The following is a 22,652-nucleotide window of genomic DNA, read 5'->3' on the forward strand; positions in this document are numbered from 1 at the left end:
ACAGACTAGTAAACTGGCCCGGCATCATATATATATATATATCTCAGGAGAATCAGGAGTCCGTGTGACACACCAGTCCTGTATTTTGTGTTGATAGCCATGTCGGGCCGGGTTGTGACCACAGGACGCAGTGATTTACGTTCTGTCACCTTGCGCTGCGCTTCACCTGTAATAAAACATAACAATCCTATTAATAATGTCACATGTCTAATACCAACACATTCTCATCCCCATCCAAAGTGTAATGGAAAAATAGTTCTCCTTATAAGTGCAGGTGTCAGGCTCCGCCCCTACGGTAAGTGTAACGCTACATACTACCTCTAGCCCTATAATAATAAGATCTAGGGCGTTCTCATAATCTTTTACTAGCAGAGTAGATGCACTGCCCCATCTTCCTACATAAACCTTGTGGAAGAGGAAAGGCAACAAGGACGCTCTTGTTATCATCATCATCATATCCCGACCTCCTATCAGCATAACTTGTCCTCATATATCATCCTTATATCCTGCCTACTATCTCATCCTCCTAGCCCATCATCCTATTCCCCCCTCCTCATCCCATCATCCTATTCCCCCCCCCCCCTCCTCATCCCATCATCCTATTCCCCCCCCCTCCTCATCCCATCATCCTATTCCCCCCCCCCTCCTCATCCCATCATCCTATTCCCCCCCCCCCTCCTCATCCCATCATCCTATTCCCCCCCCCCTCCTCATCCCATCATCCTATTCCCCCCCCTCCTCATCCCATCATCCTATTCCCCCCCCTCCTCATCCCATCATCCTATTCCCCCCCTCCTCATCCCATCATCCTATTCCCCCCCCCCCTCCTCATCCCATCATCCTATTCCCCCCCCCCTCCTCATCCCATCATCCTATTCCCCCCCCCCTCCTCATCCCATCATCCTATTCCCCCCCCCCCTCCTCATCCCATCATCCTATTCCCCCCCCTCCTCATCCCATCATCCTATTCCCCCCCCTCCTCATCCCATCATCCTATTCCCCCCCCTCCTCATCCCATCATCCTATTCCCCCCCCCTCATCCCATCATCCTATCCCCCCCCCTCCTCATCCCACATCCTATCCCCCCCCCCCTCCTCATCCCATCATCCTATTCCCCCCCCTCCTCATCCCCATCATCCTATTCCCCCCCACCACATCCCATCATCCTATTCCCCCCCCTCCTCATCCCATCATCCTATCCCCCCCCCTCCTCATCCCATCATCCTATTCCCCCCCCTCCTCATCCCATCATCCTATTCCCCCCCCCTCCTCATCCCATCATCCTATTCCCCCCCCTCCTCATCCCATCATCCTATTCCCCCCCCTCCTCATCCCATCATCCTATTCCCCCCCCTCCTCATCCCATCATCCTATCCCCCCCCCCTCCTCATCCCATCATCCTATTCCCCCCCCTCCTCATCCCATCATCCTATTCCCCCCCCTCCTCATCCCATCATCCTATCCCCCCCCCCTCCTCATCCCATCATCCTATCCCCCCCCCTCCTCATCCCATCATCCTATTCCCCCCCCCCTCCTCATCCCATCATCCTATCCCCCCCCTCCTCATCCCATCATCCTATTCCCCCCCCTCCTCATCCCATCATCCTATTCCCCCCCCTCCTCATCCCATCATCCTATTCCCCCCCCTCCTCATCCCATCATCCTATCCCCCCCCTCCTCATCCCATCATCCTATTCCCCCCCCCCTCCATCCCATCATCCTATTCCCCCCCCTCCTCATCCCATCATCCTATCCCCCCCCCTCCTCATCCCATCATCCTATTCCCCCCCCCTCCTCATCCCATCATCCTATTCCCCCCCCCCCCCTCACCCATCATCCTATTCCCCCCCCCCCTCCTCATCCCATCATCCTATTCCCCCCCCCCCCTCCTCATCCCATCATCCTATTCCCCCCCCCCCCTCCTCATCCCATCATCCTATTCCCCCCCCCTCCTCATCCCATCATCCTATCCCCCCCCCCTCCTCATCCCATCATCCAATCCCCCCCCTCCTCATCCCATCATCCTATTCCCCCCCCCTCCTCATCCCACATCCTATTCCCCCCCCTCCTCATCCCATCATCCTATTCCCCCCCTCCTCATCCCATCATCCTATTCCCCCCCCCTCCTCATCCCATCATCCTATTCCCCCCCCTCCTCATCCCATCATCCTATTCCCCCCCCTCCTCATCCCATCATCCTATTCCCCCCCCCTCCTCATCCCATCATCCTATTCCCCCCCCCCCTCCTTCATCCCATCATCCTATTCCCCCCCCCCTCCTCATCCCATCATCCTATTCCCCCCCCTCCTCATCCCATCATCCTATTCCCCCCCCTCCTCATCCCATCATCCTATTCCCCCCTCCTCCTCATCCCATCATCCTATTCCCCCCTCCTCATCCCATCATCCTATTCCCCCCCTCCTCATCCCATCATCCTATTCCCCCCCCTCCTCATCCCATCATCCTATTCCCCCCCCTCCCATCCCATCATCCTATTCCCCCCCCTCCTCATCCCATCATCCTATTCCCCATCCCATCATCCTATCCCTCATCCCATCTCCCCCCCTCATCCCATCATCCTATTCCCCACCACCTCCCCCCATCCCATCTTCCCGTCATCCCATTCTCCCCCATCACATCATCCTATCCCATTCCCCCCCCTTCACATCATCCTATCCCCCATCCCATCTCCCCCCCATCCCATCTCCCCCCCCATCCCATCTCCCCCCCTCATCCCATCATCCTATTCGCCAGCACCTCCCCCCCCCCCATCATCCTATCCCTCCCATCCCATTCCCCCCCTCTCCTCATCCCATCCCCCCTCATCCCATCATCCTATTCACCACCACCTCCCCCCTTCTCATCAACCCGTCCCCCCCATCCCATCATCCTATTCCCCACCACCTCCCCCATCCCATCTTCCCGTCATCCTATTCCCCCATCATCCTATCCCCCATCCCATCATCCTATTCCCCCCCCTCCTCATCCCATCATCCTATTCCCCCCCTCCTCATCCCATCATCCTATTCCCCCCCCTCCTCATCCCATCATCCTATTCCCCCCCCCTCCTCATCCCATCATCCTATTCCCCCCCCTCCTCATCCCATCATCCTATTCCCCCCCCTCCTCATCCTATTCCCCCCCTCCTCATCCCATCATCCTATTCCCCCCCCTCCTCATCCCATCATCCTATTCCCCCCCCTCCTCATCCCATCATCCTATTCCCCCCCCCTCCTCATCCCATCATCCTATCCCCCCCCTCCTCATCCCATTCCCCCCCCTCCTCATCCTATTCCCCCCCTCCTCATCCCATCATCCTATTCCCCCCCTCCTCATCCCATCATCCTATTCCCCCCCTCCTCATCCCATCATCCTATTCCCCCCCCTCCTCATCCCATCATCCTATTCCCCCCCCTCCTCATCCCATCATCCTATTCCCCCCCCTCCTCATCCCATCATCCTATTCCCCCCCCTCCTCATCCCATCATCCTATTCCCCCCCTCCTCATCCCATCATCCTATTCCCCCCCTCCTCATCCCATCATCCTATTCCCCCCCCTCCTCATCCCATCATCCTATTCCCCCCCCTCCTCATCCTATTCCCCCCCCTCCTCATCCCATCATCCTATTCCCCCCCCCTCCTCATCCCATCATCCTATTCCCCCCCTCCTCATCCTATTCCCCCCCTCCTCGTCCCATCATCCTATCCCCATCCCATTCCCCCCATCACATCATCCTATCCCTCATCCCATCTCCCCCCCCCTCATCCCATCATCCTATTCCCCACCACCTCCCCCATCCCATCTTCCCGTCATCCCATTCTCCCCCATCACATCATCCTATCCCATTCCCCCCCCCCCTCACATCATCCTATCCCATTCCCCCCCCCTCACATCATCCTATCCCCCATCCCATCTCCCCCCCCATCCCATCTCCCCCCCTCATCCCATCATCCTATTCGCCAGCACCTCCCCACCCCCCATCATCCTATCCCTCCCATCCCATTCCCCCCCTCTCCTCATCCCATCCCCCCCCTCATCCCATCATCCTATTCACCACCACCTCCCCCCTTCTCATCAACCCGTCCCCCCCCATCCCATCATCCTATTCCCCTACCACCTCCCCCATCCCATCTTCCCGTCATCCTATTTCCCCCCATCATCCTATCCCCCATCCCATCATCCTATTTCCCCCATCAACCTATCCCCCATCCCATCATCCTATTTCCCCCATCATCCTATCCCCCATCCCATCATCCTATTCCCCACCACCTCCCCCAATCCCATCATCCTATCCCCCATCCCACCACCTCCCCCAATCCCATCATCCTATCCCCCATCCCACCACCTCCTCCAATCCCATCATCCTATCCCCCATCCCATCATCCTATTCCCCACCACCCCCCCCCCCATCCCATCTTCCCGTCATCCCATTCCCCCCCATCCCATCATCCTATTTCCCCCCTCATACCATCATCCTAAACCCCCCCCATCTTGTCATCCTATCCCCCCTTCCCTCATTCCATCATCCTATCCACCCCCACATCCTATCCTCGTATTCAATCCCCATATCCCGACTGCTCCACAGGACGGGGGATAAAATTGCAGCTCGGTTCCATTGAAGTGAACAGAGCCAAGTTGTAATACCACACACAACCTGAGGACGGGTGTGGTGCTGTTTTTCTATTCCTGTATAACCCCTTATAAGTGTTTTGCTGGCACAGGATTGTCTGCACTGAATACATAACAAACCCTCAGCTGTGAGAAGGATGAGGACTGTACAGGGTCTCGGGACGTTTCCTACATGTATCTGGCAGACGCCACTCACCACTTTCCTGACGCACTGTTTTAACTCTTCAAACTCCTTGGCGCACGCCCCTTTCCGCAGCTCGGTTTTTCCAGTGGCGTCGGCCGACACACATCTCCCATAGGCTGCTGCCTGGAAACAAAAGGGTTAATTATTTAGTATTATAGAGGAGCAGGTCATACCCCACTACTCCTGGAGTCCCTCTGTTATCACTCCTGGAAATATGTGAAGGATCTGATTCTTCTAGGTCAGTCCTCTCTGGCTGTTGTAAAACTACAACTCCCATCAGGCCATGACAGCCGTAGGCTGTCATGGCCTGATGGGAGTTGTAGTTTTACAACAGCCAGAGAGCCACAGGTTGGAGTATGCTGCAATAGGTCATGCTGAAGGCTGTCAGGGAATGATGGGAGTTGTAGTTCCACAAAGGTTGGGAAAAACTGCATTATACCATGCTGAAAGAGATCAGGGAATGATGGGAGTTGTAGTTCCACAACAGCCAGAGAGCCACAGGTTGGAGTATGCTGCAATAGGTCATGCTGAAGGCTGTCAGGGAATGATGGGAGTTGTAGTTCCACAAAGGTTGGGAAAAACTGCATTATATCATGCTGAAAGAGATCCGGGAATGATGGGAGTTGTAGTTCTACAACAGTCGGAGAGCCAAAGGTTGGGGAAAACTGCATTAGATCATGCTGAAATATGTCAGGGCATGATGGGAGTTGTAGTTTTTACAACAGCCGGAGAGCAACAGGTTGAAGTATGCCGCAATAGGTCACGCTAAAGGCTGTCAGGGAATTATGGGAGTTGTAGTTCCACAAAGGTTGGGAAAAAACTGCATGAGATCATGCTGAGAAAGGTCAGTGCATGATGAGAGTTGTAGTTCCACAACAGCAGGAGAGCCAAAGGTTGGGGGAATACTGCATTAGATCATGCTGAGAAAGGTCATGGCCTGATGGGAGTTGTAGTTCCACAGAGGTTGGGAAAAACTGCATTAGATCATGCTGAAAGAGGTCAGGGCATGATGGGAGTTGTAGTTTTCCAATATCATGCCAACACTGCTCTAGGCCAATATGATGTGTGTGTCCAAGTGTCATTGGACACAAGACGAATGGTAACGCCCAGTTGTCAACTTATTCATACATTTCCAGGAGGCGTAACAGAGGGTCCAACTGTAAGCCACTGTGACTGGCTTCTCCTTATGGGAGTTGTAGTACAATTGCCTACAATGAACTTCACAAATCCCGGCATGCCCTGCACAAAGCTGCAGTATGACGCCGGCAGCGCCCCCTACTTGCTCACCTGCACCCTGCACTCCGCCATCAAACGGGTGGTCGTCTCCAGCCTCCATCTCCCCGGGGTCACCGTCCTTGCGCTCATGATAACGCCGACAGCCTCTTTCCTATGGGCGCAGCCATATTGGCCTCTAAGCCAATCAGCACCGCCGAGACGCCTCACCCGCGTCCTGATTGGTCCTTTCTTAAGAGCGGCGCTTATTGGCTGTACTCTGGGCAGGTGCGCGCCGATTGGCTGATGGGGGAGGAGTCTGCGCTGTGATTGGTGGATTCCGGTTCCGGCTGTCAAAGAGGCCCCGGCTGCCTGGACAGGAGGGAGGATGGCAGTGCTGGGCAGGCTGACGTTCCTGCAGCAGGTACCAGGGATTGGGGGGTGTTAGGTGGGCACCGGGCTTTCACCTCCCTCTGTATACAGCTCCTGCGCATGTATTAGGCTTGTTTTATCTGCCTGTGTGAAATCCTATAACTCTCCGTTAAAAAGGGTCTGCCATGTCACGTGAGGTTTGGGGATAAACCAGTGTTTCCTAACCAGAGTGCCTCCAGCTGTAGCAAAACTACAACTCCCAGCATGCCCGGACAGCCTTCGGCTGTCCGGGCATTCTGGGAGTTGTAGTTTTGCAACAGCTGGAGGCACACTGGTTGAAAAACACTGCTCTACAGCTTCACATTAGCCCAATTACGTCCATATTTCGACTCAGTGACAGGTGGCATGCTGGGAGTTGTAGTTTTGCAACAGCTGGAGGCACACTGGTTGGGGAAACGCTGTCCTATACACTTCTATCACTCCGATCCCTATGTCAGGAATGTGACCCGACAAGTCACCCTCTGTGATTCATCGTCTTATCTTTTAAATTGGTGTTCTCCACCCGGTGACTCTCTAGATGTTGCAAAACTACAACTCCCATCATGCCCAATTTAAAGGGTAAGGAAGTGAATGTCTGTCCATGGCTTGTCGGGTCACATTCCTGACCTAGGGATTGGAGGAAGTGATGGAAGTGTATAGGAGGACACTTTATTGTGTATTGCAGGGCTAGACAAATCCCAGGCGCCAGGTTGCCGTGGCCACTGTTTTACTTAATTCTATCTCTGCCTAATTCCCTCTCCCTATTCTGCCTCTGCTGTTACATAAGCAGCGCATGTCAGGTGACCACGACAGCCAATCAGCTGCATCGTCGGTCACTCTTTGTACCCAGGGGTGACCAGTGAGGCTGCTGATTGGCTGCAACGTGTCACATGACACGGGGGCTCTAAAGTCTGGGCCACAGGGCAAATTAAGGGACTCTAATGACTGACATGGAGAGATGAGGGGACACTAATTACTGACACAGGAAGAGATGAGGGGACATTAATGACTGTGACATAGAAAGAGATGAGGGGACACTAATGACTGTGACACAGGAAGAGATGAGGGGACACTAATGACTGTGACACAGGGAGAGATGAGGGGACACTGACTGACATAGGAAGAGATGAGGGGACATTAATGACTGTGACATAGGAAGAGATGAGGGGACAGTAATGATCATGTGACACAGTGAGAGATGAGGGGACACTGACTGTGACATAGGAAGAGATGAGGGGACACTAATGACTGTGACACAGGAAGGGATGAGGGGACATTAATGACTGTGACACAGTGAGAGATGAGGGGACACTAATGACTGTGACACAGGGAGAGATGAGGGGACACTAATGACTGTGACACAGGGAGAGATGAGGGGACAGTAATGACTGTGACACAGGAAGAGATGAGGGGACACTAATAACTGTGACACAGAGAGAGATGAGGGGACACTAATGATCATGTGACACAGGGAGAGATGAGGGGACACTAATGACTGTGACACAGGAAGGGATGAGGGGACATTAATGACTGTGACACAGTGAGAGATGAGGGGACACTAATGACTGTGACACAGGGAGAGATGAGGGGACACTAATGACTGTGACACAGGGAGAGATGAGGGGACAGTAATGACTGTGACACAGGGAGAGATGAGGGGACACTAATGACTGTGACACAGGGAAAGAGGAGGGGACACTAATGACTGTGACACAGGAAGAGATGAGGGGACACTAATGACTGTGACACAGAGAGAGATGAGGGGACACTAATGATCATGTGACACAGGGAGAGATGAGGGGACACTAATGACTGTGACACAGGGAGAGATGAGGGGACAGTAATGACTGTGACACAGGGAGAGATGAGGGGACACTAATGACTGTGACACAGGGAGAGATGAGGGGACACTAATGACTGTGACACAGGGAGAGATGAGGGGACAGTAATGACTGTGACACAGGGAGAGATGAGGGGACACTAATGACTGTGACATAGGAAGAGATGAGGGGACACTAATGACTGTGACACAGAGAGAGATGAGGGGACACTAATGATCATGTGACACAGGGAGAGATGAGGGGACACTAATGACTGTGACACAGGGAGAGATGAGGGGACACTAATGATCATGTGACACAGGGAGAGATGAGGGGACAGTAATGATCATGTGACACAGGGAGAGATGAGGGGACACTAATGACTGTGACACAGGGAGAGATGAGGGGACACTAATGATCATGTGACACAGGGGGAGATGAGGGGACAGCAATGATCATGTGACACAGAGAGAGATGAGGGGACACTAATGACTGACACAGGAAGAGATGAGGGGACACTAATGACTGTGACACAGGGAGAGATGAGGGGACAGTAATGACTATGACACAGAGAGAGATGAGGGGACACTAATGACTGTGACACAGGGAGAGATGAGGGGACACTAATGACTGTGACACAGGGAGAGATGAGGGGACACTAATGACTGACACAGGGAAAGATGAGGGGACACTAATGACTGTGACACAGGGAGAGATGAGGGGACAGTAATGATCATGTGACACAGGGAGAGATGAGGGGACAGTAATGATCATGTGACACAGGGAGAGATGAGGGGAAACCAATGATCATGTGACGTGCTGTCTCCTGGCTCCAGACATTTTTCAGGCCCTGGTATATTATGTTCGTTGTTTATTAGTCAGATCTGATTCTGGGACGACCAATATGGAGACCACTGGCCTCCTAGCCTTTATATGGCTTCTGTAATTGCCCTGCCTTCTTTACATTGACTATATCGCCCCCTGGTGCTGGAGCTGTTAATGGCACTATAGCTCCTTTCTAATGCTTTGCTTTTTTTTTTCCAGCTTCCAATGCTATTAAAGGGGACCTCCGATGATGAAACCCCCTGCCCTGGATACCTGTACGAGGAAATGTCCAGTATCCTTCATTCTTCTAGATGCCCTGCAGGGTTCATCATAGCTGCAATACCAACATATGACACAGAGACTCTCCTGTTGGCCTCATTGGGATCCTAAAGTCTTACAAAGGGGGATAATAAGCTGATCGATGGTGGTCCGACCCATTTTGTGCCTCCAGCTGTTGCCACCCCCGCTTCGCTCCGCCCCTGGCCTGCTCGCAGCGGCAATCCACCGCTACGAGCAGCCACACAGAGGGCCTGCGAGTCGGCGAGTGTACTCGCCGACTCGCAGGCCCTCTGTGTGGCTGCTCGTATCGGCGGATTGCCGCTGCGAGCAGGCCAGAGGCAGGGGAACGAAGGTGGCAACAGCTGGAGGCACAAAATGGGTCAGGTCACCGGCGGATCTGCAGCGTAACATACACTGCGGCTCCATTACGTGTGATCCTACCCTTAAAGGGGTATTCCAGGCAAAACCTTTTTTTTATATATATATCAACTGGCTCCGGAAAGTTAAACAGATTTGTAAATTACTTCTATAAAAAAAATCTTAATCCTTCCAATAGTTATTAGCTTCTGAAGTTTTCAGTCTAACTGCTCAATGACTATGTCACGTCCCGGGAGCTGTGCATGATGGGAGAATATCCCCATAGGAACTGCACAGCTCCCGGGACGTGAGTCATCAGAAAGCAGTTAGACAGAAAACAACAACTCAACTTCAGAAGCTAATAACTATTGGAAGGATTAAGATTTTTTAATAGAAGTAATTTACAAATCTGTTTAACTTTCCGGAGCCAGTTGATATATATAAAAAAGTTTTGGCCTGGAATACCCCTTTAAGGGGTTATTCAGGAATAGAAAAACAGAGGTAATTTCTCTCAAAAACAGCTCCTCCTCTGTCTCCAGGTTGGGTCTGGTATTACAACTGGGCTCCATTCATTTCAATGGAACTGGGCTGCAGGACCACAACCAACCTGGAGACAGACAGGAATGGGATGGGGGTGAATGTCCTAAAACAGAATCTCATGACATGACCTCATTTTCTTTCATTGATCTCAAGCATTTTTGGCAACATGGTCTCTCCTCCCATAGGCCTATTCCTGGAATGTATATCTTCTTTCATGCCCATGATACCACTTCAGGATCTACAGGACATTTAAAGGGGTTATCCAGGAAAAAATGTTTTTTATAGATCAACTGGCTCCAGAAAATTTTTAATCGTTCCAGTACTTATCAGATGCTGAAGTTGAGTTGTTCTTTTCTGTCTGACAACAGTGCTCTCTGCTGACACCTATGTCTATCTCGGAAACTGCACAGAGTAGAAGAGGTTTGCTATGGGGATTTGCTTCTACTCTGGACAGTTCCCGAGACAGATGTCATCAGAGAGCACTTAGACAGAAAAGAACAACTCAACTTCAGCAGCGCGTAGGTACTGAAAGGATTAAGATTTTTTTTAATAGAAGTAATTTACAAATCTGTTTAACTTTCTGGGGCCAGTTGATATAGTTATATAAAAAAAAAGCAAATGTATTGTACCTCATGGAGTTTGCATGTTCCTTAGATGCTTCCAGAGCTCAAGTCCTGCAGGAACGCGTGGGAACTGAGTTCCTGTACTTTTTCCACAGCAGAAACACCATTCCCATTAACAGGAATCCTGTGGGGCCAGCCTTTGAGTGGAAATCTAGGGTCAGTTCCCTCACTTTTTTTCCCTCGACTTGACCCCTGGATGCTTCAGTGGCCCCAAGTATGTATGGGGGAATGTAATGCGTAAATTCCTTCCATGATTATCCCCCCTAACGTAGTATTCAGAGATCTCCTATGAGTCTTCTTCGAGCTGCCAGTGCCTCCTGGAGTATCTTCTGAACCGCCTCCAGAACAACTCGTGTCATGTCAAGTTGAAGGTTGGTACAATGCAGTAGACCAAGGCTGATGGGGGCAGCTTGATGGCTTATGAAGCCTCCTAAAGGGGTACTCCAGCGAAAAACAACTTATCCCCTATACAAAGGATAGGGGATAAGATGTCTGATCGCGGGGGGGGGCATCGCTGGGGACCCCTGCGATCTCCGGGCCGGCAGTGGCAGCATACTGAATATGGAAGCTTGGAGCTTCCGTGTTCGTGACGCCATACCTCCTCCATTCATGTCTGTGGGAGGGGGCGTGAAGGTTACAACGTAGCCGTCAAGCCCCCTACCATAGACATGAATGGAGGAGGTATGGCATCACGAACACTGACTACAGCCGCCATGCCCCCTCCATTCATGTCTATGGGAGGAGGAGGTATGGCGTCACAAACACGACTACAGCCGCCATGCCCCCGCCATTCATGTCTATGGGAGGAGAAGGTATGGCGTCACGAACACGACTACAGCCGCCATGCCCCCTCCATTCATGTCTATGGGAGGAGGAGGTATGGCATTACGAACACGACTACAGCCGCCATGCCCCCTCCATTCATGTCTATGGGAGGAGGCGTGACGGCTACGTGGCAGCTGTAGTCACCAGTCATCCGGCACGGAGCAGAGTTTGCTCCGTGCATGGAAGACCGGATAGGGATATGGAAAAAGATGTTTTCCGCTGGAGTACCCCTTTATTGTTGTGTCCCGTCCAGGTCCTGAAGATCCTGCTCTACCTGTGTTCTCACGGCTCCGATCAGATCGTTCAAGATCTCCGACGTAACGCGGTGTATATACAAGAAGCTTCAGGTAGGACTATCGTATACTGTATAGAAGCAAGTGTGAGCATATGTGCAGGTTATAGGTCAGATGCCCCGCTATAAACAGGTCACCATGACAACCTGGGCTTGGTCACAGTGCTACAACCACCATGACCGTATCCTCACTGGCCTGAATGACGGGAGATGCAGTATGTGTGAACAGAGGTGTACATGGAAGATGCAAGGCCCCAATGAAAAATCTGTAACAAGGCCCCCAATTATAATGCTTCATTTTGGATACTGGTCTTCTCATTATGGAAATGGGACCCTCCTGGGCCTGGGTGCCTTCACACCTTCTGTATCCCCTATAGTTACATCACTGTGAATATGTTTTGTTCTGTGTAGAGTGAACCACTAGATGGTGGTTGGTCCTTATAGTGTGAACATGTGGATGGTGGTTGGTCCTTATAGTGTGAACATGGGGATGATGGTTGGTCCTTATAATGTGGATGGTGGTTGGTCCCTATAGTGTGAGCATGTTGATGATGGTCGGTCCTTATAGTGTGAACATGTGGATGATGTTTTGTCCTTATAGTGTGAACATGTGGATGATGGTTGGTCCTTATAATGTGGATGGTGGTTGGTCCCTATAGTGTGAGCATGTTGATGATGGTTGGTCCTTGTAGTGTGAACATATGGATGATGGTTGTTCCTTATAGTGTGAACATGTGGATGATGGTTGGTCCCTATAGTGTGAACATGTAAATGGGGGTTGGCTTCTATAGTGTGAACATGTGGATGATGGTTAGCCCCTATAGTGTGAACACGTGGATTATGGTTGGTCCCTATAGTGTGAACACGTGGATGATGGTTGGTCCTTTATAGTGTGAACATGTAAATGGAGGTTGGCTTCTATAGTGTGAACACATGGATGGTGATTGGTCCTTATAGTGTGAACATGTCGATGATGGTCGATCCTTATAGTGTGAACACGTGGATGATGGTTGGTCCTTATAGTGTGAACATGTGGATGATGGTTGGTCCTTATAGTGTGAACATGTGGATGATGGTTGGTCCTTATAGTGTGAACATGTAAATGGGGGTTGGCTTCTATAGTGTGAACACGTGGATGATGGTTGGCTTCTATAGTGTGAACATGTGGATGAGGGTTGGTCCCTATAGTGTGAATACCTGGATGATGGTTTGTTCTTATAGTGTGAACATGTGGAAGATGGTTTGTCCTTATAGTGTGAACATGTGGATGATGGTCGGTCCTTATAGTGTGAACATGTGGATGATGGTTGGTCCTTCTAGTGTGAATATGTAAATGATGGTCGGTCCTTCTAGTGTGAACACGTGGATGATGGTCGGTCCTTATAGTGTGAACATGTGGATGATGGTTGGTCCTTCTAGTGTGAACATGTAAATGATGGTCGGTCCTTATAGTGTGAACATGTGGATGATGGTTGGTCCTTCTAGTGTGAACATGTAAATGATGGTCGGTCCTTATAGTGTGAACATGTGGATGATGGTTGGTCCTTCTAGTGTGAACATGTAAATGATGGTCGGTCCTTATAGTGTGAACACGTGGATGATGGTCGGTCCTTATAGTGTAAACATGCGGATGATGGTCGGTCCTTATAGTGTGAACATGTGGATGATGGTTGGTCCTTCTAGTGTGAACATGTAAATGATGGTCGGTCCTTATAGTGTGAACATGTGGATGATGATTGGTCCTTCTAGTGTGAACATGTAAATGATGGTCGGTCCTTATAGTGTGAACATGTGGATGATGGTCGGTCCTTATAGTGTGAACATGTGGATGATGGTTGGTCCTTCTAGTGTGAACATGTAAATGATGGTCGGTCCTTATAGTGTGAACACGTGGATGATGGTTGGTCCCTATAGTGTGAACATGTGGATGGTGGTCGGTCCTTATAGTGTGAACACATGGATGATGGTTGGTCCCTATAGTGTGAACATGTGGATGATGGTCGGTCCTTATAGTGTGAACACGTGGATGATGGTTGGTCCTTATAGTGTGAACATGTGGATGATGGTTGGCCCCTATAGTGTGAACACGTGGATGATGGTCGGTCCTTATAGTGTGAACACGTGGATGATGGTCGGTCCTTATAGTGTGAACATGTGGATGATGGTTGGTCTCTATAAGCATGTTAAGTTAGTTTGTAGATGTAAAGTCAAACCTGATAATATAAAGGACTGGATTGTGATCTCCTCCTCAACCTTCAATCCTGTGTGATTACATAAGCATCAGCCTTTTCTCCCTCCTTATGCAGCACGTACAGTATAGAGAGGCAGACTGAGACCACACTACTAAACCGTGCAGGATTAGCCATAACCCCTACCAAATAGAACATGGACATTTCATGGGGCAGGAAGGTCCTGGCAGGATTATACCTAGACATTCATTCCAAACATTAAGAGTCTGCCTTCACTTTGGTCTGTTTCTCTTTACAGCTGTTAGTGGACCCCCAGACCCCCTTCATGGTATCAGTCTGTACCAGAAGGTACGGTCGGCTGGACAGGTAAGTCTGTACGGTAAAGCTTGTATAAGACCCCAAAAGATTACAGTCACATGTTCCATGCACTGATCTGCTTTCCTGTCTGGGAGAGTCCTATATCTTTGCTCATCCTGTTCTTCCTGGTTCCTCAATAAAGTGGAGAACTGTACACATGCGGAAGAGGGGATCCATATGGCAATTTTATCCACATTTTCTTTTTTTCCCCAGGAACTTGTCGGAAGCTTATACACAGATCCCCCTAACCCTCGTACATCCAGTATGGTGCCAAACAAGGAGAGGTGCCAGCCCGGTAAGGTGCCAGGACAGGGCGTATTCCTATAACCCCCGTTCATAGAGGAGAAGTTTCTTTCTTTGATTGTCCTCTTGTCATTTTCTTATAGGAATGGGGTCTCAGGTCTCCCGCTCCCAAGGCTTTGGCTATTCCCAGGAGAAAACTAATTTAGGTAAGTCCCTCCGTGTTATATTGTTTTTGTAGTAAGAGGGGTTCCAGTTTTATATGTTCAACTCCATTTGATCTGTGGGGGTCCCATCTCAGAATGAGGGGCCCTGGTTCTTGGTATTGGCCATGAAGTCAATGCCATTGAAGCAGATGTGAGACCACCCCTCAGAAAAGCATAGGGGGTCCTACAAAGACCACCGGGGGTCCTACAAAGACCACCGATAACCCTTTTATGACATGTCTCTTTTAGGCTGCATTCACACCACGGTTTTGCAATACAGTTCCCGTATCAGGTTTTTGATAAAAAAAACTGATTCCTCAAAACCGGTCTAAACTGTATCAAAACGTATGTACAAATTTTAACCCCTATATAGTAAAAAAAATGTACACGGTTTGAAAAATGATGTCCGGTTGCATCCGTTTTTTAAGAATAAAAAGGTACACGTTTTTAACTTTTCACTCCATTTTGAATAAAGTTTCACTTGTTTGAAATTCCAAGAAAGAAAACTGTGCTAAATCAAAAACCGTATGGTGAAAACCGGATGGAACTGTACGCACATACAGTTCTGTATGGTTCCCATTGACTTCCGTGTTAAAAAAAATACGTATACGGTTTAATACGGTTTTTCACCTGGACCAAAAAACGTGGTAGGCCACGGTTTTGGGTACGGGTAAAAAAACAGACAAAACAGTACAAGACGCAAAATGGACGCAACCGGATGATGCGTTCCATACGGTTTACAATGTTAAGTCAATGTATACGGTTTTCTATACGGTTCCGTACGGTTTTTAACTTGAAACCGTATTCGGGAACTGTATAACAAAATCGCGGTGTGAATGCAGCCTTACTAATGTTTAGTAGACACAGGAAAATTTCTCCTTAATGTACAGCACAGATCAGGCCTATGCTGGCATAGGAGGCCCCAAAGCTTGAGGCTGCACCACTGACTGCATGCTACTCTTTTAAATAGGTTATCCAGTAATACAGTGGTCTCCAAACTTTGGACCTCCAGATGTTGCAAAACTACAACTCCCAGCATGCCCGGACAGCCAACGGCTGTCCGGGCATGCTGGGAGTTGTAGTTTTGCAACATCTGGAGGTCCACAGTTTAAAGACCACTGCAGTAATAGAATAACAGAGCTAATTTCTTCTTTTTAAAAACAGCACCACATCTGTCCTCCAGGTTGTGTGTTGTATTACAACTGGAACTGAGCTGCAATGCAACCTCTGCTGTGAGGAGCGTTAGGTCTGTTTCTGTTCACTGACATCAAGCAGTGTGGTTTTTCTCCTACAGGTAGCGAAGCCCTGCTTAGCGGCATACAGAGAGCAGCCGTAGCCGTGACCCAGAAGGTGCTGGTTGGAGCAGGGTCACCGTCTCCTTGTCTCAGAGATCAGACAGATGACACCTACAAGCCGGTGGCAGTGCCCTTGCGCCCGCCGTCTGCCGGAAAGGCTGTGCCCGCTGCTGCTCATGGCTTCCGAGGTGACTACCATCTGGTTCACGCGTCGTAGTCATCCCCCTGTGGGTAGGTGCTCATGTATTTTTTTTTTCTTCCAGGCGGTCACCGCATAGGACTTCCCGGGGGAGGGTGGGACGACAGCGACAGTGGCCACAGCTCCCAAGACTCCTTACAAGACAAGTCTTCACGTAGCCTGTCCTCGGACGCCGGCAGCAAAACGGGCAGCGATGGACAGTCTCGCAGCAGCAACCGAGAGAGTACAGAGATTGCTGAAAGGTAGGATCGTATGATGAAAAGTTCGGCACATTTCTAAAACACCTTGTGCCTTAAAGGGGTACTCCGGTGGAAAACTGTTTTTTTTTTTTTTTTTTAAATCACTTGGTGCCAGAAAGTTAAACAGATTTGTAAATTACTTCTATTAAAAAATCTTAATCCTTCCAGTACTTTTTAGGGGCTGTATAGTACAGAGGAAATGCTTTTCTTTTTGGATTTCTCATCTATCATGACCACAGTGCTCTCTGCTGACCTCTGCTGTCCATTTTAGGAACTGTCCAGAGCAGCATATGTTTGCTATGGGGATTTTCTCCTGCTCTGGACAGTTCCTAAAATGGACAGCAGAGGTCAGCAGAGAGCACTGTGCTTGTGAAATCCAAAAAGAAAAGCATTTCCTCTGTAGTATACAGCCCCTAAAATGTACTGGAAGGATTAAGATTTACAAATCTGTTTAACTTTCTGGCAGCAGTTGATTTAAAAAAAATAAATAAAAAAGTAAAATTCCACCGGAGAACCCCTTTTAATTATTCATTAATTTTAAGACCTCTGCTTGCTGTCAGTGACTCAACACAGTCATATTCACATCCAACAGCTGAAAAGCTGTTCTGACCTACCTACTTCTTACAGCTCAGGGTTTGCTGCACTGACACCGACACTTTACACCCCAAGCGAGTGTCTCTCAACCAGGGTGCCACCAGCTGTTGCAAAACTACAACTCCCAGCATGCCCGAACAGCCGTTGGCTGTCCGGGCATGCTGGGAGTTGTAGTTTTGCAACAGCTGGAGGCACCCTGGTTGGGAAACACTTCTCTAGGGGAATACATTTTACTTGCACTGATACATTGTAGCAAACTAGCAGCACAGTATAGAGATTAATGCATTAAGTTGACAGGAGGTTTTTCTATTCTGGATGTGAGTGTAACAGACCCTCAGCCGTGAGAAGGATTTTATCTGCACAGGTTTTCCAGGCCCTGGATTTCTACATTTAATGTTTCTCATTCACTGACAGAAAGCAGAGATGGTGAGGAATTGATGCAAAAAGTATGTTAGGAAGTTGTCAGAGGTTTAAAGAGGTATTCCAGCACCTAAGAACTAAGGCTAGGTTCACACTGTGGAATCTCTTTAGCTGGCGGAACTAGGACTGTATAGACTGCGTTGCCGTCCCCATGGACGGCAATGCATTTCTGGGTAGATCTTTTGGGAGATCTGCTCAGAAATGCATTGAGATCTATGGGGGCGGCAATGCAGTCCTAGTGCCGCCAACTAAATCTCCGGCAGAGATTCCACAGTGTGAACCCGGCCTAATACCCAAGTACAGCAGCCAGGCATCTCTGGAGGTGCCATAGGTAATGCATGAAGTGTGTGTGTGTGTGTGTCAGCCCGTGCTCCATGCAGATCCCAATTCTGGAGATTGCAGGGGGTCCCAGAGGTCAGACACCCCTCCCCCCCCCATGATCAAACATTTATGTCCAATCCCGTGGATAGGGGATGTGTTTCTAAGTGCTGAAATGCCCCCTTAAAGGGGTAATCCCCTGGAAAACTTTTTTTTTTAATCTTTTACAGATTTGTATATTACTTGTATTAAAACATTTTAATCCTTCCAGTACTTATCAGCTGCTAAATGCTCCACAGTAAGTTCTTTTCTTTTGGAATTTCTTTTCTGTCTGACCACAGTGCTCTCTGCTGACACCTCTGTCCATGTCAGGAACTGTCCAGAGCAGGAAAGGTTTGCTGTGGGGATTTTCTTCTACTCTGGACAGTTCCTAAATTGGACAGAGGTGGCAGCAGAGAGCAAAAAGAAAAGAACTTCCTGTGGAACATATAGCAGCTGATAAGTACTGGAAGGATTAAGATTTTGAAATAGAAGTAATTTACAAATCTGTTTAACTTTCTGCCACCAGCTGATTTAATAATAATGTTTTCTAGTGGAGTACCCCTTTAATCAGGCAGCCATGTATCTTTCTCTTACAGAGTGGAACCTGCTCATCCGGGTGACTGTCTACAGGAGGCACAGTTGGTTTTCACCATCACCAGGGGGCAAAAAGTTTTCCTTACCCAAGAGGAAGTGCAGCATTTTGTTAGAGGGTAAGTTTGGGCTGGATACAATTGTGGCGGCTTCAGCCACCCCTACACTGCAGACAGATTCATTACTAAGGTCCGTGACTGTGTGTTCTCCTCCGTTTACAACCAAAGCTGCATGAAAGGTATTGAAAGAGCTTTATTCGTCATTCAGTTGTCATTACAAGTCATAAAATTAAATTACAATCCCACAAAGCATGACGGTACAATATACAGTACAGGTACCCTAAGCTTTACACTGTACCACATGCTACGCTAACACTCCGCTCCATCACTCCATATCGAAGAAACAGAAAGTAATAAAACAACAACATATTACAGTCTGTGATCGGGGAGGGGCATGGGATCAATGGGGGTAGGGGGAGGGCTGATCATAGGGTCAAACTACTGGGCAAACGTATGGGAAGGTAGGGGCGTCAATCCTCTTCTTCATCAACGTCCAAGATGGAATAGTCTCTAAGCCAAAGCTGCATGAAAGTCTGTTCTTTGTGGATATATCCCAGTGCAGTACAGCAGGGGGCGCTCTGTACAGGCAATGAGAGCGGCAATGGCCGTGACTATGACACTTCTCAGGTCACTGACTTGTGACTTTCCACCCAGGTGTTCACTGCTGAACTGCGAAGTCGTGTTCGAGATGTTAAACCGCTCGCTGGAAGACGACGACACGTGCGCCCGACTGGTGAGAAAACTCACTTTTACCTGCCGCCATTTCCTTTAATTTATACCTGCCGCCAGAGTGGTGCATTATGGAAGCTCAGAATTGCTTTATTTTGAAATCTATGCAAATACCAAACTAGAAGCCGACAGGCATTAGGTTTTTGTTAAAGGGGTACTCCGGTGGAAAACTTTTTTTTTTTCTTTTCTTTAAATTAACTGGTGCCAGAAAGTTTTAAACAAATTTGTAAATGACTTCTATCTTCTATAAAAAAAAAATCTTAATCCTTACACTACTTATTAGAGGAAGTTCTTTTTTCTTTTTTAATTTCCTTTCTGTCACGAGCACAGTGCTCTCTGCAGACACCTCTGTCTATTTTAGGAACTGTCCAGAGCAGCATATGTTTGCTATAGGGATTTTCTCCTACTCTGCACAGTTCCTGACATGGACAGAGCAATGTGGTCGTGACATAAAAGAAATTCAAAAAGAAAAGAATTTCCTCTGTAGTATACAGCCGCTGATAAGTACAGGAAGGATTAAGATTTTTAAATAGAAGTAATTTACAAATCTCTTTAACTTTCTGGCATCAGTTGATTTAAAAAAAAATAAAAATAATAATAATTTACACCGGAGTACCCCTTTTAAAGGAGAAATGCGTCAAAAATAAACTTATCTCCTATCCACAGGATAGGGGATAAGTTGCTGATCACGGGGGGGGTCAACTGCTGCGATTACCAAGATGGGACCCGGCGCTCAGTGAGGAGCAGTGTACATAGAAAGGAATGGAGCGCGTGTCTTCTACCGGTAGCCACTAAGAGTATCGGGGTCCTGTCCTGACTGCTGGGAGCCCCCGCGATTAGCTACTTATCCCTTATCCTGTGGATAGGGGATAAGTTTATTTTTGACGGATTTCTCCTTTTAAAGGGGTACTCCGGTGGAAAACTTTTTTTATTAAAAAATTCTATTTAAAAAATCTTAATCCTTTCAGTACTTATTGGTGGCTGTATTCTACCGAGGAAACTCTTTTTTTCTTTTTGAATTTCTATTATGTCACGACCACAGTGCTCTCTGCTGACACCTCTGTCCATGTCAGGAACTGAAGTTCTCTTTTTAAGGCTATTTTCTGCCAATTTAATATCCATAGCATGGATAAGTGGCACCAGCAATGACTGGCAGCCGCTCGTCTCCCTCGACTATAGGCCGGTTTGGCTGCTCCCTTGTCCACGTATGAGTACATTTCTTGCATTTGGTTTCCTTGCAGCGGTCCATGTGCGCTATCGCTTCCCTCATGACCTCCGACCTTCTGTCACATGACCACATGCTGGCAGTGGTTAGGAACAACCTGCTGAAGCTGAGCCAGGGACCTTCAGGACCAGTGAAGGACAAGGCCAGGAAGGTAATAGTGTTTCCCAACCAGGGTGCCTCCTGCTGTTGCAAAACTACAACTCCCAGCATGCCCGGACAGCCGTTGGCTGTCCGGGCATGCTGGGAGTTGTTGTTTTGCAACAGCTGGAGGCACACTAATTAGGAGACACTACATTATAGTCTTTTATATAGAGATGAGCGAACTTACAGTAAATTCGATTCATCACGAACTTCTCGACTCGGCAGTTGATGACTTTTCCTGCATAAATTAGTTCAGCTTTCCGGTGCTCTGGTGGGCTGGAAAAGGTGGATACAGTCCTAGGAGACTCTTTCCTAGGACTGTATCCACCTTTTCCAGCCCACCGGAGCACCTGAAGGCCGAACTAATTTATGCAGGAAAAGTCATCAACTGCCGAGCCGAGAAGTTCGTGACGAATCGAATTTACTGTAAGTTCGCTCATCTCTAGTTCTTATATCTTACATAATTCTCTTTTTCAGATTCTTCTCCAGTTTGAAGCCCTGACACAAACCTCTCCTAAACATGGCGCCGCCCTCCAGTCACCCCCCTTGCCCGTTTCCCAAACCAACGAGCCCTTGGACCTTCTTACGGACGCCTTCCCCCAAACAGGAGCCGAGAATCTACTGATCCCTACTTGGCCGACTGCAACGCCAGATCCCCCAGTGCCTACCAGCTGCCAGAACGGGAGCCAACAACATACAGACGACGGCGGCGTGCCAACCAGCGAGGAGGGCCAACGTGGCCACGGCGATACAGAGCCGTCTGCCCAGACTAATCAACATGGACGGTTGTCACTTTTTGATGGCATGGAGTTAGTGACCCCAGTAAGGAGACATGGGAAGGATGGCAAAATGCCAAGTCTGACGCCACCTGATAGGACCCCTGTCCAGACAACATCACGGGAGAGGACTTCTCAGCCCGGCCTATCAGCTTTCTCCTTCCTGAACAGTTAGCATTGATGGTGGTGCCAGCGCCAAGTCAGACAGGTGCCAGGTGACCCATACTTTGTGCCCATTTGGTCTCCTTCCCGTGGGGACTGGCATTGTAGGCTGGCAGCAGAACTATGCAGAAGAAACCTGCAAACACCAACTGATATTTAAAGGGCTCTGTATCTATCATGGTACTATACAGTGTGGATTCTTAAAGGGGTACTCCGGTGGAAAACCTTTTTATTTTTTTTATTTTTTTAATCAACTGGAGCCAGAAAGTTTAAACAGATTTGTAAATTACTTCTATTAAAAAATATTTACCCTTTCAGTACTTTTTAGCAGCTGTATGCTTCGAGGGAATTCTTTTCTTTTTGAATCTTTTTGTCTTATCCACAGTGCTCTCTGCTGACACCTGCTGCCCATATCAGGAACTGTCCAGAGCAGCATAGGTTTGCAATGGGGATTTTCTCCTGCTCTGGACAGTTCCTGATACGGGCAGCAGGTGTCAGAAGAGAGCACTGTGGACAAGCAAAAAAAAGAATTTCAAAAAGTATAGAATTCCCTCTGTAGCATACAGCTGCTTAAAAGTACTGGAAAAGTAAAGATTTTTTAATAGAAGTAATTTACAAATCTGTTTAACTTTCTGGCACCAGTTGATTTAAAAAAAAAAGTGTTCCACCGGAGTACCCCTTTAATAAACGCATTGGTACTATAGAGTTCAAGGAGGTCATCCTAGAGGGCAAAGGATTAAAGGGGTACTCCGGTGGAAAACTTTTATTTTTTTATCAACTGTTGCCAGAAAGTTAAACAGATTTGTAAATTACTTCTATTAAAAAATCTTAATCCTTCCAGTACTTATTAGCTGCTGAATACTACAGAGGAA

The 22,652-nt window shown here is 48.7% G+C and overlaps 1 protein-coding gene across 1 annotated transcript; it reads left to right on the forward strand.

Annotated features, from left to right (window-relative positions):
• The first annotated feature begins 6,373 nt into the window (after nt 1-6,373).
• Nucleotides 6,374-22,071, forward strand: TEPSIN (TEPSIN adaptor related protein complex 4 accessory protein). The gene is made up of 13 exons (XM_056550058.1): nt 6,374-6,450; nt 9,302-9,374; nt 11,161-11,252; nt 11,960-12,053; nt 14,486-14,553; nt 14,758-14,839; nt 14,931-14,993; nt 16,285-16,473; nt 16,549-16,726; nt 18,694-18,807; nt 19,402-19,480; nt 20,718-20,852; nt 21,320-22,071. The coding sequence occupies exons 1-13, from the start codon at nt 6,415-6,417 to the stop codon at nt 21,791-21,793; spliced, it is 1,677 nt and encodes a 558-aa protein (XP_056406033.1). The 5' UTR covers nt 6,374-6,414; the 3' UTR covers nt 21,794-22,071.
• The last annotated feature ends 581 nt before the right edge of the window (nt 22,072-22,652 follow it).

This window comes from Hyla sarda, chromosome 13 (genome assembly GCF_029499605.1).
Source record: "Hyla sarda isolate aHylSar1 chromosome 13, aHylSar1.hap1, whole genome shotgun sequence".
NCBI lineage: Eukaryota > Metazoa > Chordata > Amphibia > Anura > Hylidae > Hyla > Hyla sarda.

Excerpts from the sequence above, each read along its gene's own strand:
- TEPSIN (XM_056550058.1), top strand. The coding sequence starts at position 6,415 with ATGGCAGTGCTGGGCAGGCTGACGTTCCTGCAGCAG. Across the intron at positions 11,253-11,959 it reads CGTGTCATGTCAAGTTGAAG|GTCCTGAAGATCCTGCTCTA; the intron begins GTTGGTACAATG and ends TGTCCCGTCCAG. Across the intron at positions 20,853-21,319 it reads TGAAGGACAAGGCCAGGAAG|ATTCTTCTCCAGTTTGAAGC; the intron begins GTAATAGTGTTT and ends TCTCTTTTTCAG.